General features: G+C 42.1%; 1 protein-coding gene across 6 annotated transcripts in view; it reads left to right on the top strand.

Moving 5' to 3' along the window:
* ADGRA1 (adhesion G protein-coupled receptor A1) overlaps positions 1-13,515 on the top strand; it is a 453,444-nt gene that overhangs the window by 389,958 nt on the left and 49,971 nt on the right. For all 6 annotated transcript variants that reach the window (XM_072131164.1, XM_072131165.1, XM_072131167.1 and 3 more), the window contains one exon: positions 1,663-1,786. In XM_072131164.1, coding sequence (XP_071987265.1) covers positions 1,663-1,786 — 124 coding nt within the window. The remainder of the gene's footprint in view (positions 1-1,662; positions 1,787-13,515) is intronic.

Here is a 13,515-nt window from a genome sequence, read left to right as displayed (position 1 = left end):
CGGTTGTACATGATGTCAGATCAGATAAGATCCTGAGATATTCCTATATGATGATGATCACATGTGCCTGAATGGAGGATCTTTGTGGATTTTTAAATACACACACTACAGCTATACATGTGTAGATATGAAATGTATTGATAAAGTAGATATATCTGCAAATGTGCAGATATTGTTACCTGAATCCCTGCATCAAGACATTGGAAGTGCACCCTCTGCCAGCACATGATGCTTTATGTGGGTTAATAGGGAATCTACTAGCAATACAAAGCTGCAGGCAGTATCAGGTATTGGACAGTTCTGTAATCATACATTGTATGTTTTATTAGTAGCAGCAGGACTGTGAAAAAAATGCACTTATAATCCATGATTGTAGCTGCACTCTGGTGCACTGGTGAGTGAGATCTCTTGACTGTACGGCTGCACAACTCTTCTCCATTGAGTAACTGCTGCAGTATTGAAACAGATGCTGCTAGAGCAGAGGGAGAATTGTGCAGCAGTACAGTAAAGAGATCTCATACAACAGCCCAGCAGAGTGCAGCTACAATCATGGAATATAAATGCATTTTTTCACAGTCATTCTGCTACTAACAGTACATTAAAAGTATGGTTACAGAGATCTCTAGGGCCAAAGCTTACACTATCTGGAGCTTTGTATTGTCTACAATCCTGGAATTTTGATGCATTTTTTTCACAGTCCTGCTGCTACTTACACATACAAATGTATGGTTACGCAGATCTCCAGGGACAACCCCTTTCTCTATCTGCAGCTCTGTAGTATCAGAAATGCTGGTAGAATCCTTTAAGATGTATCCCAGTGTTACATACATAGTATGCTCTGTAAGGATTGGGGCAGTACATGGATTGGAATATGTGGATTCTTAAAGGGAATCTATTATCAGCAATTGACCTGATGAACCAGCTTTTGTTTATTTCATAGCTCAGTGTGGTGGTATCATCTAGCTTTGAATTGAGATGTAAATTGGTTCTATAAAGTCAGGGAGGCGGAGAGTTTAACATTGAAGTCAAGGTGTGGAGCTCTGAACTCCTCCTCCTCTGTGATTGATATCACCCATCGGACTTCAGGAGATCTGGTTAGTGATGTCTCTAGATGCATGACCATCAATAACAGTTTTGGGGGCTTTCTGGGGAAGAGAGAGCTTGACTTCAGTGTTAAAATCTCTGCCTCCTTGACTTTATAAAATCAGTTTACATCTCACTTCAAAGGAGATTTTCCGGATGATATCACCACACTGAATCATAAAAGAAACCTGATCTAGAAGGTGTTCAGCTGCTTAGCAACATATTGGTAGTGGTTTATTAGGTCAATTTCTGCTGACAGGTTCCCTTTAATACCACCGCTTTTCCAGTACAATTTTTTTATAACTTTTAATAAACTTTTTCAAACATACAGCCAGTAAAAAATACAATCCCATTTGAACTTTTTGCCAAGGTTTAGTAGGATTGACCACGTGACACAGTGCGGTGGATCTTCGTTACCATCGCGCTGGAATATTAGCGGTTACATTTCTCATCTCTTCTTGAAATATGAGCACAGCTTGTCATCTCTTTATATCCAAACAAAGCGTAAACTATTTTTATAATTAAGTCTGCTTTTATGTTGTGTGCCCACACTTAATCTGTCTCTGTTTTCATCCGCAGCACTATCCGTATCAGCAGAAAGGGATGGCATATGCTACTGAATTTCTGTTTCCACACTGCGCTCACTTTTGCTGTGTTTGCTGGAGGAATTAATCGAACAGGCTATCCCATAATATGCCAGTCTGTAAGTAACGCTCGCAGCTTTGTCTATTGGATGTGTTGAGCTGTAGACTAAATGATGTATACGAGAAAACATTTTTTTTTGGGACACTATGGAATAAACATGACTGAATCTGATGAACACTATGGTGGATATGTAGCATTCACTGGCACATGATGTACCAGGTCATGATTTTCCCCCTGCCCCACCAGTGCCCCAGCCTCCTCATGTATCCGGTGGACAGAGTCTTCCTTCTGCTATTCTATGCCAGTTGAATTGTCATTTAACCTGCCCCCGTTGAGGCACCATCCCACTTGGGCACCAGGCGCACCCCCTTCATGTCTCCTTGCGGTGGAGGTGGCATAATAATCACAATTCCACAATTGCACCAGGAATTGTGATAACTTAAGAGATTATACACCAAAAACATAATGTAGAAGATCTGATAAATATCCCCGTGAACAGGGATATAATGGAACGCATCAGAGGGTACTGCCTCAATTTACCAAATTCAGTGGAAATTCTAGGCCAGTTGGCCAAATGCCCCCCAACTATCTCTGCCTACTTCATGACCACCCAAAATGGCAGCCCCCCCCCCCCAACTGGATGATGTTCCCTACACTGACGGTCAGACAGGTAAATATATAGGTGCAAGCAAACCAAAATAGATAGGGTTGAGTCACGCTTCCAATCCAGAAGACATAGAAGGTATATAAATATTTGAAACTATTATCATGCCAATGCATTTTGGGAACTTTGCAGGGAACCTATTAGCAGTTGACCATACAAAGCTGCAACTAGGGTTAGGTATTGGCCCTGGATAGCTTTATTACCATGGGGGGGGGGGGGGTTAGTAGCAGCAGGACTGTTAGAAATTCGATTATATTCCAGGATTGTGGCTGGACTCGGAGCATTGGTGGAGTGTCCTCACACTGTTATGTTATTAGATATCTGTATTAACTGTGCTCCTCACACCCTCCCCTCTTCTGTAACATCGAATCATAAACTTGCAACTACCTCGCTCGGTCAGGGTGTGGTGAGAAACTGTGTACTCACTGCCTTGTGTCCAGGTGCTATAGACCTCTATGGGGGTTACAAATTGTGGTCTGGTCACAAATCAGACTTGTAGCCTAGACCAGAACAACTTATCCATCATCTGTCATTTCACCCCTTATTTCCATCAAACACCCCTATCCTGTCCATACAATCTGTCCAACCCGGATGCTGTTCGGCCACCAACCCGCCAAATGAATGACCCTCGCTTCTAGTCATGGCTATGATTGGCCGGGGGAATCTAAAAATAAAACACAGATCATGGCATGTGGCTGGTGAATATGTATCCAGCTCCTTCAAAACATTTGCTCCATTTATACTGATTTTCACAGTCTCCATCACTAGACATGAGCGGACCTGCCATTCCTATTCGGGTTCGACTGCCAAACCAGGATATATTGCCGGATTGGCTGTTGGGCCGCCATTCCGGCAATATGTCCAGGTCGGCCAAACCCGAATGGGAAAAGCAGGTCCTCTCATCTCTAGTGATAGAGACTATGATTAGTGTCACAGGTGGTCCCGGGACCCATGTCTTGGGTTGCGGGCTCACCCGTGTGCCCCCGTTATGCTCCACAACGGCTTACCCATCCTCGCTCTTGCTTCCGGGTCCTCGGCCGTGCACGCATCTCTGTGTCCTAGGGCGTGCGCGCCGGCTTTTCAAGATTTAAGGGGCCAGCGCGCCGTTAATTGGCGCTGGCCTTACCCAGAATTCTATGTAACCCAGCCTCTCCCCACACACCTTGCTGGATCTTTGTGCCTTAGAAAAAGCATGTTTCCCATGACCTTTGCGATTAGTGTAATTTCCTGTTGTGACCCCAGGACCTGTTCTGGTTTACGCTCCTCTGCCACCAGTCCTGACCCAGAAGTTCGCCCCCTGTGACTTGACCTCCTGCCTATCCCTGACCATGAACCTGCCTTCCGTTTCTATACCTCACCTTGGCAGTCACCGCGGACAAAGTCGCGCCTGTGGAACAACTTGGTGGTACCACGCCGCAGCAGTTGGTCCACTGCCCCTGGAGCCTGACAGTTAGTATAAATGGAGCTGTTCACCAGCCACATGCCATGATCCATATTTTTTTAGATTCCATTACCAATATTCATGAGTTAAATTATATTTTTCTGTATTCATTCCATAAACCACTTATTCTATGTACATATTTTCTCCTCTTAGAATTGTATTACGCCATTAACATAAAAAATTGTGGAAATTGTAAACCTTTGCAGAGAACCTGAAAGGCTTCTACAACTCAAGATGCCACTAGAATAAACTATGGCGCTGATATATCTTTAGTTTTTGATTGTAATGTAGAAGTGATTCCATTTTTATTGCTGGAGTGCATTCAAGAGTATCCAGAAAGATATCCGAAAATAAATTTCCTTTCAGACCAGTGAGCACTCGCAGTTCTTGTTATTAGCCGCATATATTACTATTTTCAAGTTCTTTATTCGCGAAGATGTCTTCACTGTTAATTGAAAAATGTGCATGAAATTTTAATATTTACTGAATTAGGAAGAACAGATTTACTGTGTGGAGTGGGGGCAACGTGGTTTGTTTTTAAGGGGAGTTTTATAAATTGTAGGTTGTAGTTCATATAGAGAATGTACTGAATGGGCCACATTTATCACTTTTGTGCGCCTAAGTGTAGTAGTTGCGCCTAAATTCTGGCGCACTGTTTTGCCAGAATTATCACCAACTGTGATAAGGTAATTTCCTGCCTCTTATTAATCACTTTACTTTAACACAGTTTAGGCGCAATTTTGGCACAGTTAAGGCGTAATGTTAGATTCAGGCACTTACATGTGATCCTGCTACAAGCTCCTCTCTGCTTCTCCCACATCCCAGCATGAAGATAACACTCACAGCAGCACCCAGGTGTGTGACACCCAGCACCCAGTGACCTCCTCAGCAGAGGCTTCTCCTGGAGGGGATCCCCCAGTGCTGGTCTCCTGCTGCACCCCTGTAATTCTGCACAGTATCCCCCTCAGACACACTGGTGATACTGTGCAGAATTACACAGGGGGACGCTTGTCTGTAGTTTCTGCAAAATTCTGCAAAGTTCTGAGGTCTTGCTTTGAGCTGAGAATTTTGCAGAATGTTTTGTAAATAGAAGGTGATGAATTGTAAATAGAGTCTGCAGCTCCTGTCTGCAGTGTATGTAATGTCTGTAGGAGATATTTGTTAGATATACAAGCAGACAAAGGATAGATAGATAGATAGATAGATAGATAGATAGATAGATAGATAGATAGATATGAGATAGATATGAGATTTGTCTATTTGTAAATAGATGGCAATAGATGGATACTGTACACAGTCACACACAGCGTAGAGATTATGGTACCAAGATTAGGACACAGAGGTTTGGACATAGACATTGGGGCATGTACATAAGGGCATATACATTGGGACATCAGGATGAGTTCATCGAATTGAGGCATAGAGTTGCCAATGAATGAATGAATTGCCAACGTGGAATTTTAACCCCTTCCCGCCACATCCCTTTTTTTTTTGCATTTTAATTTTTCACTCCCCACCTTCAAAAATCTATAACTTTTTTATTTTTCCATGTACAGAGCTGTGTGATTGCTTGTTTTCTGCTTTCTTGTGGGCTTGGTTTTTACGGATTTAAATCTATGCCCAAAATGACATGTCTACTTTATTCTTTGGGTCGGTACCTTTATGGGGATACCAAATTTGTATAGGTTTTATAATGTTTTCATACATTTACAAAAATGTAAAACTCCTGTACAAAAAAAAATCTTCTGGACCTAAAAATGTTTTCATACTTTGGTGTACGGAGCTGTGGGTGGTGTAATTCTTGCAAATTTTGATGAATATTTTAATGATATCATTTTTACGACTGTATGACCTTTTGATCACTTTTTATAGAATTTTTGATATTTTTAAAAATGGCAAAAAAGTGCCATTTTGACTTTGGGCGCTATTTTCTGTTACGGGATTAAACACAGCAAAAAAAGTTATCATATTTTAATAGATCGGACATTTTCGGACATGGCCTTACCTAATGTGTTATTGATTTTTACGGTTTATTTATATTTATATCAGTTCTGGGGAAAGAGGGGGTGATTTGAATTTTTAGTTTTTTTATTATAATTTTTTTTTTAACTTTTTTTTAATTTTTATTTTTACTACTTTTCAGACACCCTAGGCTACTTTAACCCTGGTTTGTCTGATCAATCCTATCATATACTGCCATACTACAGTATGGCAGTATATGGGGATTTTCCTCCTCATTCATTACAATGTGCCAATCACACATTGTAATGAAAGAGTTAAAACGAAGTGGCCTCAGATCTTCGGAAGACCCGAGGCTGTCATGGTGACGGATCGACGTCACGGGGAGCGGCAATCCTCTGAAAGATGCCGGCAGCTTTGCCAGTGGTGCTCAGGAAGAGCCCGTGATCTTCCACATCTTTCAATTGTATCGGCCACCTGGGGCCACCAATACAGTTGAAAGAATCATTATAGCTTCTCTCCAGGGTCCCTCCGTACAGGAAGAATGGTGGGTCCAGCAGGATGAGCTCCAAAGATAATGCACTTCTTTTAACACTTTCTCACTTTTCAAGCAGTTCCAAACGGCCAATGAAGTGGCTTGTAAAATAGCTCTCAGCATCTCTTAAGTTGCCTGGGACTGCAGGAAGATTTGGTGGATTTGGTCCTCTTTGGCGAACATCGTCCTGGGGCGTTGGCCTGAGTGCCCACAGAAAGGGCTCTGAGTGCCTCCTAGGGCATCCATGCCATAGGTTTGCCATCACCGCGATTGGGACACATACATAAGGGCATATGGGGCATGGAGAGTAATAAATAGAGACTGAGACAGAGTTTGGGGCATAGAGACTGAGACAGAGTTTGGGGCATAGAGACAGGGACATAGGCAATAGGACAAAGAGATTGGGGCATAGAGATTATGACACATACATAAGCGCATACAAATTAGGGCATCAAGATTAGTTAAAAGAGATTGTGGTGTAGTTAGGGGCATATAAATTGGGACATGAATTAGGGTTATAGGCAATAGGGCATAAACATTGGGTTAAAGAGATAAGGGCATAGACAATTAGGATTAGTTGTTAGGGATTATCGTATAGAGCAAGGGTAGGGAACCTATGGCTCGGGAGCCAGATGTGGTTCTTTTGTTGGCTGCATCTGGCTCTCAGACAGATCTTTAAAAAATAGTGATGGCTGCTGTGTGTGTCTTGGACTGACCACTGGACACAGGCAGCGGTTACTGCTGCCTACGTCCTTTGTGCGACCCATGCGACATCACCGTCATCGTCTAAGCCTGGGCCAAAGAGAAGAGTGTGGGATCGATGAGGAGTTGGCTGCAGGGAGCGCAGGTAGGTGAATCATCTTTTTTTTTTGCCTACCTTCTGGGAAGCATGTGCTGTGGCTACCTATATACTGGGGGCCATGTGCTGTGGCTACCTATATACTGGGGGCCATGTGCTGTGGCTACCTATATACTGGGGGGCATATGCTATGGCTAGCTATCTACTTGGGGGCATGTGCTGTGGCTAGCTATCTACTTGGAGACATCTACTGTGGCTACCGATCTTCTTGGGGGCATGTGCTATGGATACCGATCTTCTTGGGGGCATGTGCTATGGCTACCGATCTTCTTGAGGGCATGTGCTGTGCCTACCGATCTACTTGGGGGAATGTGCTGTGGCTACCTATCTACTGGGGGTATGTGCTAGGGCTACCTATCTACTGGGAGGCATGTGCATATGGTACAGCTCTTACGAAATAACATTTTAAAATATGTGGCGTTCATGGCTCTCTCAGCCAAAAAGGTTCCTGACCCCTGGTATAGAGTTAGGAGCATAGAGCAATAGGGAATACAGGTTGGGGCATAGAGATTGAAAAATAGAGATTGGGGCATAGGCAATAGGGCATAAACATTGGGTTATAGAGATTGGGACATTAAGATAGTAATAGAGCATAGATATTTGGGAATAGAGATTGGAACATAGAGATTGAGGAAAATACACTGGCGCATGGAGATTGGGGCATATAGCTTGGGGCACAGGCAATAGGGCATAGAAATTGGGGTACATATACTGGGAATTCACTTGGGTTTGTGAAATCCATTGCTCGAACGGTCTGTCTGTCCCATAAGAGTACCCCAGTTTCTTACATAAATCTTATCACATGGTTAGGCTCCTGTTAAATATTTTTCATTAGAGCTCGGCAACAATTTTTTTTCAATGTAATTTTCGGCTATTTGTTCCTTTTAAATAGTAAAAGCCCTTCTGAATAGAGTCTCGTAGAACACATTCTGGCAAAACTAAAAAGTAATCCTGGAAATTGTTATTTTCTATTATATTCTCCATCATTCCAGGTTTTCGCACATTATACAGTTTTCTATATTTGTTGCTTTAAGGCTTTTTTTTTGCCTTCACACAATTACCGTGTTATGAAATGAACATTATCTCAATGTAGGAAAGATTTTGTTATCGGAGAAGGGAATTGTGTGGAATAAGCAGCTTATGAGTGTGAAAAGTAAGACGTATAGTCCACTCTGCGTTACATCTCCTATGAATCAGGATGGTTGCTATGGATATTCAGCTTCTCTATGACAATGGTTTATTCCTTTTATAGAGGACGTTTCTTATAGAAAGGATTTTATGAGCATTTATAAAGACTCTTAGCATACATCCACACAGGACACCAGAATTTCCATCATGTCTGAAAGCTGCTGCAGCACGAAATGCTTGGATTTCCTGCTGGAATCACTATGATTTGTCGTTGAAAAGGTTAAAGGTCACTGGGAAAACGCTCAGCAAAATATGGACTTCATAACCTGAAGAACAGGTTATGGCCTCAATCAAATATTGGATATTGATGTACTTGAGAAATCCAGCTCCCACAGTCACAGGAGGGTCTGGCAGCGACTGTGACTGAGAGGACGGGATTTATTCAGTATATTAGCATAAATCCATTCCTGGGAGAGAGAAACCTTATGACCCGGATTGGAAGTGTCATAGAAATATTTTAACTCTAAAGCAACCAATTATGTTGAAAAGAAACTAGTAACTAGCTAGCATAACGTCACAGAGCAGTTTGCATATTCCCCAAGATAACCTGACACCTACTCTTACCCCACTAAACTACAAGGATCTAGAATCTCACCCTTTCATCTATAAAAAATAATCTCTGCCATAGTGAATCCCCTGCAGAGGGAGAGTGACCTCATACGTCTACATCTGTGCTTCTATAACACCTACAAACATGCTGTTGGTGCCATATAAAAGATAGGAAAGTCCTCTTTTAGATCACATCAGGATTGTAGTTTTGTGATGTACAGTACCAGATATACAGGCAGGTAAAGACATAGGTGGAAAGTTGATCTTTATCTGCAGCTTGAATTGCTTTTGTCTTGAACTGCCTGTATGTCCGGTCGTGTATCTCAAAGCACCATAAACCTGATGCCTTCTAAAAGATGAGATTGGTATCATTAATATGACATCAGAAGCATGTTTCAATGTGCCATAAAACCGAAGAATTTAATTTTTCCATGAAGTCTCTAAATTGGATCAATCTCAGACAAAATATTACTCTTCTGAGTTTGGTAGAGATGGGTGAGATTTTGCATAAAAGAGAGTACTAAAGCTATTGGTCACTCCTCATCATAAAGACACAAGACAAGTGCTTGTGTATGCTTGCCATGATGCGCCATCTGCATGCCAACAGGGGTGAACCTAAACTATCTGCCGCCTGAGGCGAGCTATAAAACAGCCCTCCCCCGCATTAAAAATTTACCAATTTATCATTTCGGTTTATTCGTGCAGTCTCACACTGATGCTGACATCTGGGGTGAAGAGACACTATTTGTAAGAGTCAATTCCTGATTTGTAGTAAGCCACTGCACCCCTAATGCTGCCCCCCATGTTGCTGCAGGTGGTGCTGCCTGAGGCAAGAGGCTCAACTCGTCTCATGGCTGCTGCACCCCTGCATGCCACTTATATGTCCTCAATAGATAAATAATATTCCTTTCCCTATCCTAATCCTGATGAATAATAACTGTTAGGCAGATATCATACATTTCCCCAAATGTGATCCATAAAATCAGTGATTTACCTTCTCCTTACAACCATTACAGTACATAAGATCATTCTCCCTGTAAGGCAACTGGCTGCAGCAGGACCTCTCCCCCAATAGGAAGCACCAGGCTCGTTCGCCCATCTCTGCCAACTGGACATGGAAAGTGATAGGCACAGATCAAACAACCCTACAGAAGCTTTGTGCATTTTTTATTCTCTTAGCTCCGATCATTCATCTTTCGGTTTGATGTTCATTTAAAGAGTTTGTAAAACACATTTTTTAAAGTCAAGGTTTCCTTGTCAGGAGCGGCGGAGGGACTCGTTTCTTGAGCAGTTGGACACTTAGAGCTGTCATAAGTAGATCATCTGTGGAGATGATACAAAATCCTTAACTACTGGAAGAAGATTTATACCTCCGGAATGTGACACGTCCTCATTATTATCCATTCAGATTTATGTATTTTCCGTGACTCCTTGGAACATTTTCTCACACCTGACTCGGATTGTTCTAGAAGTACCTGACAGCGGATGTGATGAGGATACATGGATCGCCTTGCTGTAAGGAGCCTAAAACTACCAGCAGCTTTAATGTAAACTCGTTTCCCCACTTAAATATATATATCTATGACATGGGTGATACATCTGGTCATACATGACAGATAATCCCTCACAAGCCCCAGATCCTGGCTGCTCAAATATTCTAACGGCTGAATCAACAATGGGATGTGGAACATATTTTATGTTAAAATTGCAAGCCTAACCAAGGGCAGCATACTATAGATTAAGAGCAGAGGAACTGTTTATACATAGTGCCTTATCTGCAGGCAACAGATAACAGAGCAGCAGGAGTTAAAAAAAATGTTATACAGTGTCCTTTTCACAGGTAGAATGTTATAGAGCAAGAGGAGCTGAGCAGATTGCACACAGTGGGGCTCATTTACAGCGGAGCGCATTTTCGTTGTGTTTCCCGACAATTTACGTTTTGCGCCGCATTTAACAGGGGATTTTGGTGCATGCGATCGTATTTTGGCACATCAACGCCGGCTTTCATGCAACGCAATCGGGGGGCGGGCCGTCAGACAACCTGACGGATTCAGACAACGCACAAGATTTAACATTTAGTAATGTGTCGCAAGACACGCATGAATCGTGCCAGACTTCATCTTCGTCGGACCGTCGGAATTGGGGAACGCGACAGGACCAGGTAAGTAAATTTGCCCCAGTGTCCTATCTACAGGTAGCATCGTAAAGAAAAGGAGGGGTTAATTAGATTGCATATAATGTCCTATCTGCGGGCAGCATGTTATAGAGCAGGAGGAGCTAGACAGATTATACATAGTCTCCTATCTGCAGGCAGCATGTTATAGAGCAAGAGGAGCTGAGCAGATTGACAAAATGTCCTCTCTGCAGGCAGAATGTTATAGAGCAGGAGGAGCTGAGCAGATTATACATAGTGTCCTATCTGCAGGTGGCATGTAATAGAGCAGAAAGAGCTGAGCAGATTGTATATAATGTCCTATCTGCAAGCAACGCGTTATAGAGCAGGAGGAGCTAGACAGATTATACATAGTCTCCTATCTGCAGGCAGCATGTTATAGAGCAGGAGGGGCTAGACAGATGATATATAGTCTTCTATCTGCAGGTGGCATGTTATAGAGCAGGAGGAGCTGAGCAAATTGTACATTGTGTCCTAACTGCAGACAGCATATTATAGAGCAGGAGGCACTGAGCAGATTGTATATAGGGTCCTATCTGCAGGCAGCATGTTATAGAGCAGGAGAAGCTAAGCAGATAGTACACTGTCCTGTTGCACTGTAAACTCTTATAGAATTATATGAATAAATTAACAACTGGGTGTTACCATTTGGGGGAGTTTTCCTACGCAGTCTGACATTAAAATATCCCTGTTTGACCAATGTATCGATAACACCCAGTAAATTCTAACAGGATTGTGTAAATCCCACTTGCCATACTGACACTGTAAATCACTGCAGGTTAGCCAGGGGCAATTCCACTTCGGCCCCCCCCCCCCCTTCTCCTAGAAATGACTCCACATATACCCCCAACATCTTTAATACATAATGCCATTTCTAAAGACAACATTTCGGGAGACCTGTTGTGATAGAAGAAGCATTACTTTTAATCTAGTGAGCAATTAAAAAACAATTGACTGTAGAATTTGTTTGGGCAATTTATCAAAAATGATTTCACATTTTTGAAACATGTTCCCAAACAATAGACAGCACATACAAGCGATACCCTGGCAGCGCGGTGAGACAGCAGAGCCGCGCACAGTCCCGTTATTTTTAGATCTACGAATATATTAGTGTCACTTAAAATTTGTAGTCGAAGATTCTGACTTTCCGAGCTTAAAATTGTCTTTCCGTGTGTTTTCTCGGAGAGGAAGTCTTCCCATTCCCAAACTTTCTTGTTGTATCTGTAAACTATTGTTCTTCTCCAACAACCCCCCCCCCCCCGTCTTCTTTCTCCTCCCATGTTCTGGTTATGTTCTGTACCGTCTCAGTTAATGTAACACATTTGAAAATCCATAGTGTTTTTTTTTCCCTTGGAATCCGCAGCTAAAAAATTTATGACCGAATAAGTTGACATGTTGCATTTAGCTTGACTGATCTGTGCTTTAGGTGTAACACGGTTTCGAGTTGTCATTTTATCATCTTTCACCCCATCAGACACAAAGAAATAACCACAGTCTCCTGTATCTGTGATGAATTCAGATGGGAGAACAGGTTTTTTACCAATTGGGGGGTCACAAATTTAATGCAGTAAATTACAGTAAATTCAGTTACCGCTCATCATACATTTAGTTGTAGTTTTTTTTTTTTAATAAACTTTTTATTAATTTTGTAAACATACAGATACACATATACACAAAATCACGACAAATGTTGGCATATATGTTGAATCTTTCCAGAGTGAGTTAAAGCGTTGTTGGTTCAAGTTTGTATTCTTTTGCTGTTGTCAGCTAAGTTCGCCCTGTAGAAATCTGTAGTTTTGTTATCTCTACTGAGCTGTAGTATCAGGCACAGCCTATCTGCATGGTGCAGTGTTCCAGACATGTCTTTTTTGCTCAATACAAAATTTAAATATTTGTTGAGTGGCATGTAACCTCGGAAATGATTTATTTTAAGGATTTTCATGTACAGAGAACCAGTGATAACTTTCATGCCCTATTTTATAGTGTCAACTGCTATTCCTGCTTTATAACATGCTGCCGAGAGATAGGAAGCTATGAACAATATGTTGAGCTCCCACTGCTCTATAACATGCTACCTGCAGATAGGACATTGTGTACAATCTGCTCAGCTCATCCTGGTTAACAGCATGCTGCCTGCAGATAGGACACCAATCATGTAAAATGTGCGCAATTTCTCCGGCTCTATAATATGCTGTCTGCCGATAGGACACTATGTAAAATCTGCTCAGCTCCTCCTGCTCTATAACATGCCGCCTGCAGATAGGACACTATGTACAATATACTCAGCTCCTCCTGCTCTATAACATGCCGCCTGCAGATAGGACGCTATGTACAATATGCTCAGCTCCTCCTGCTCTATAACATGCTGCCTGCAGATAGGATACTATGTACAATATACTCAGCTCCTCCTGCTCTATAA

Source organism: Engystomops pustulosus, chromosome 11 (assembly GCF_040894005.1).
Source record: "Engystomops pustulosus chromosome 11, aEngPut4.maternal, whole genome shotgun sequence".
NCBI classification, from domain to species: domain Eukaryota; kingdom Metazoa; phylum Chordata; class Amphibia; order Anura; family Leptodactylidae; genus Engystomops; species Engystomops pustulosus.
Note: the sequence above shows the minus strand (reverse complement) of the source record. Positions and strands in the feature narration are given on the sequence as shown.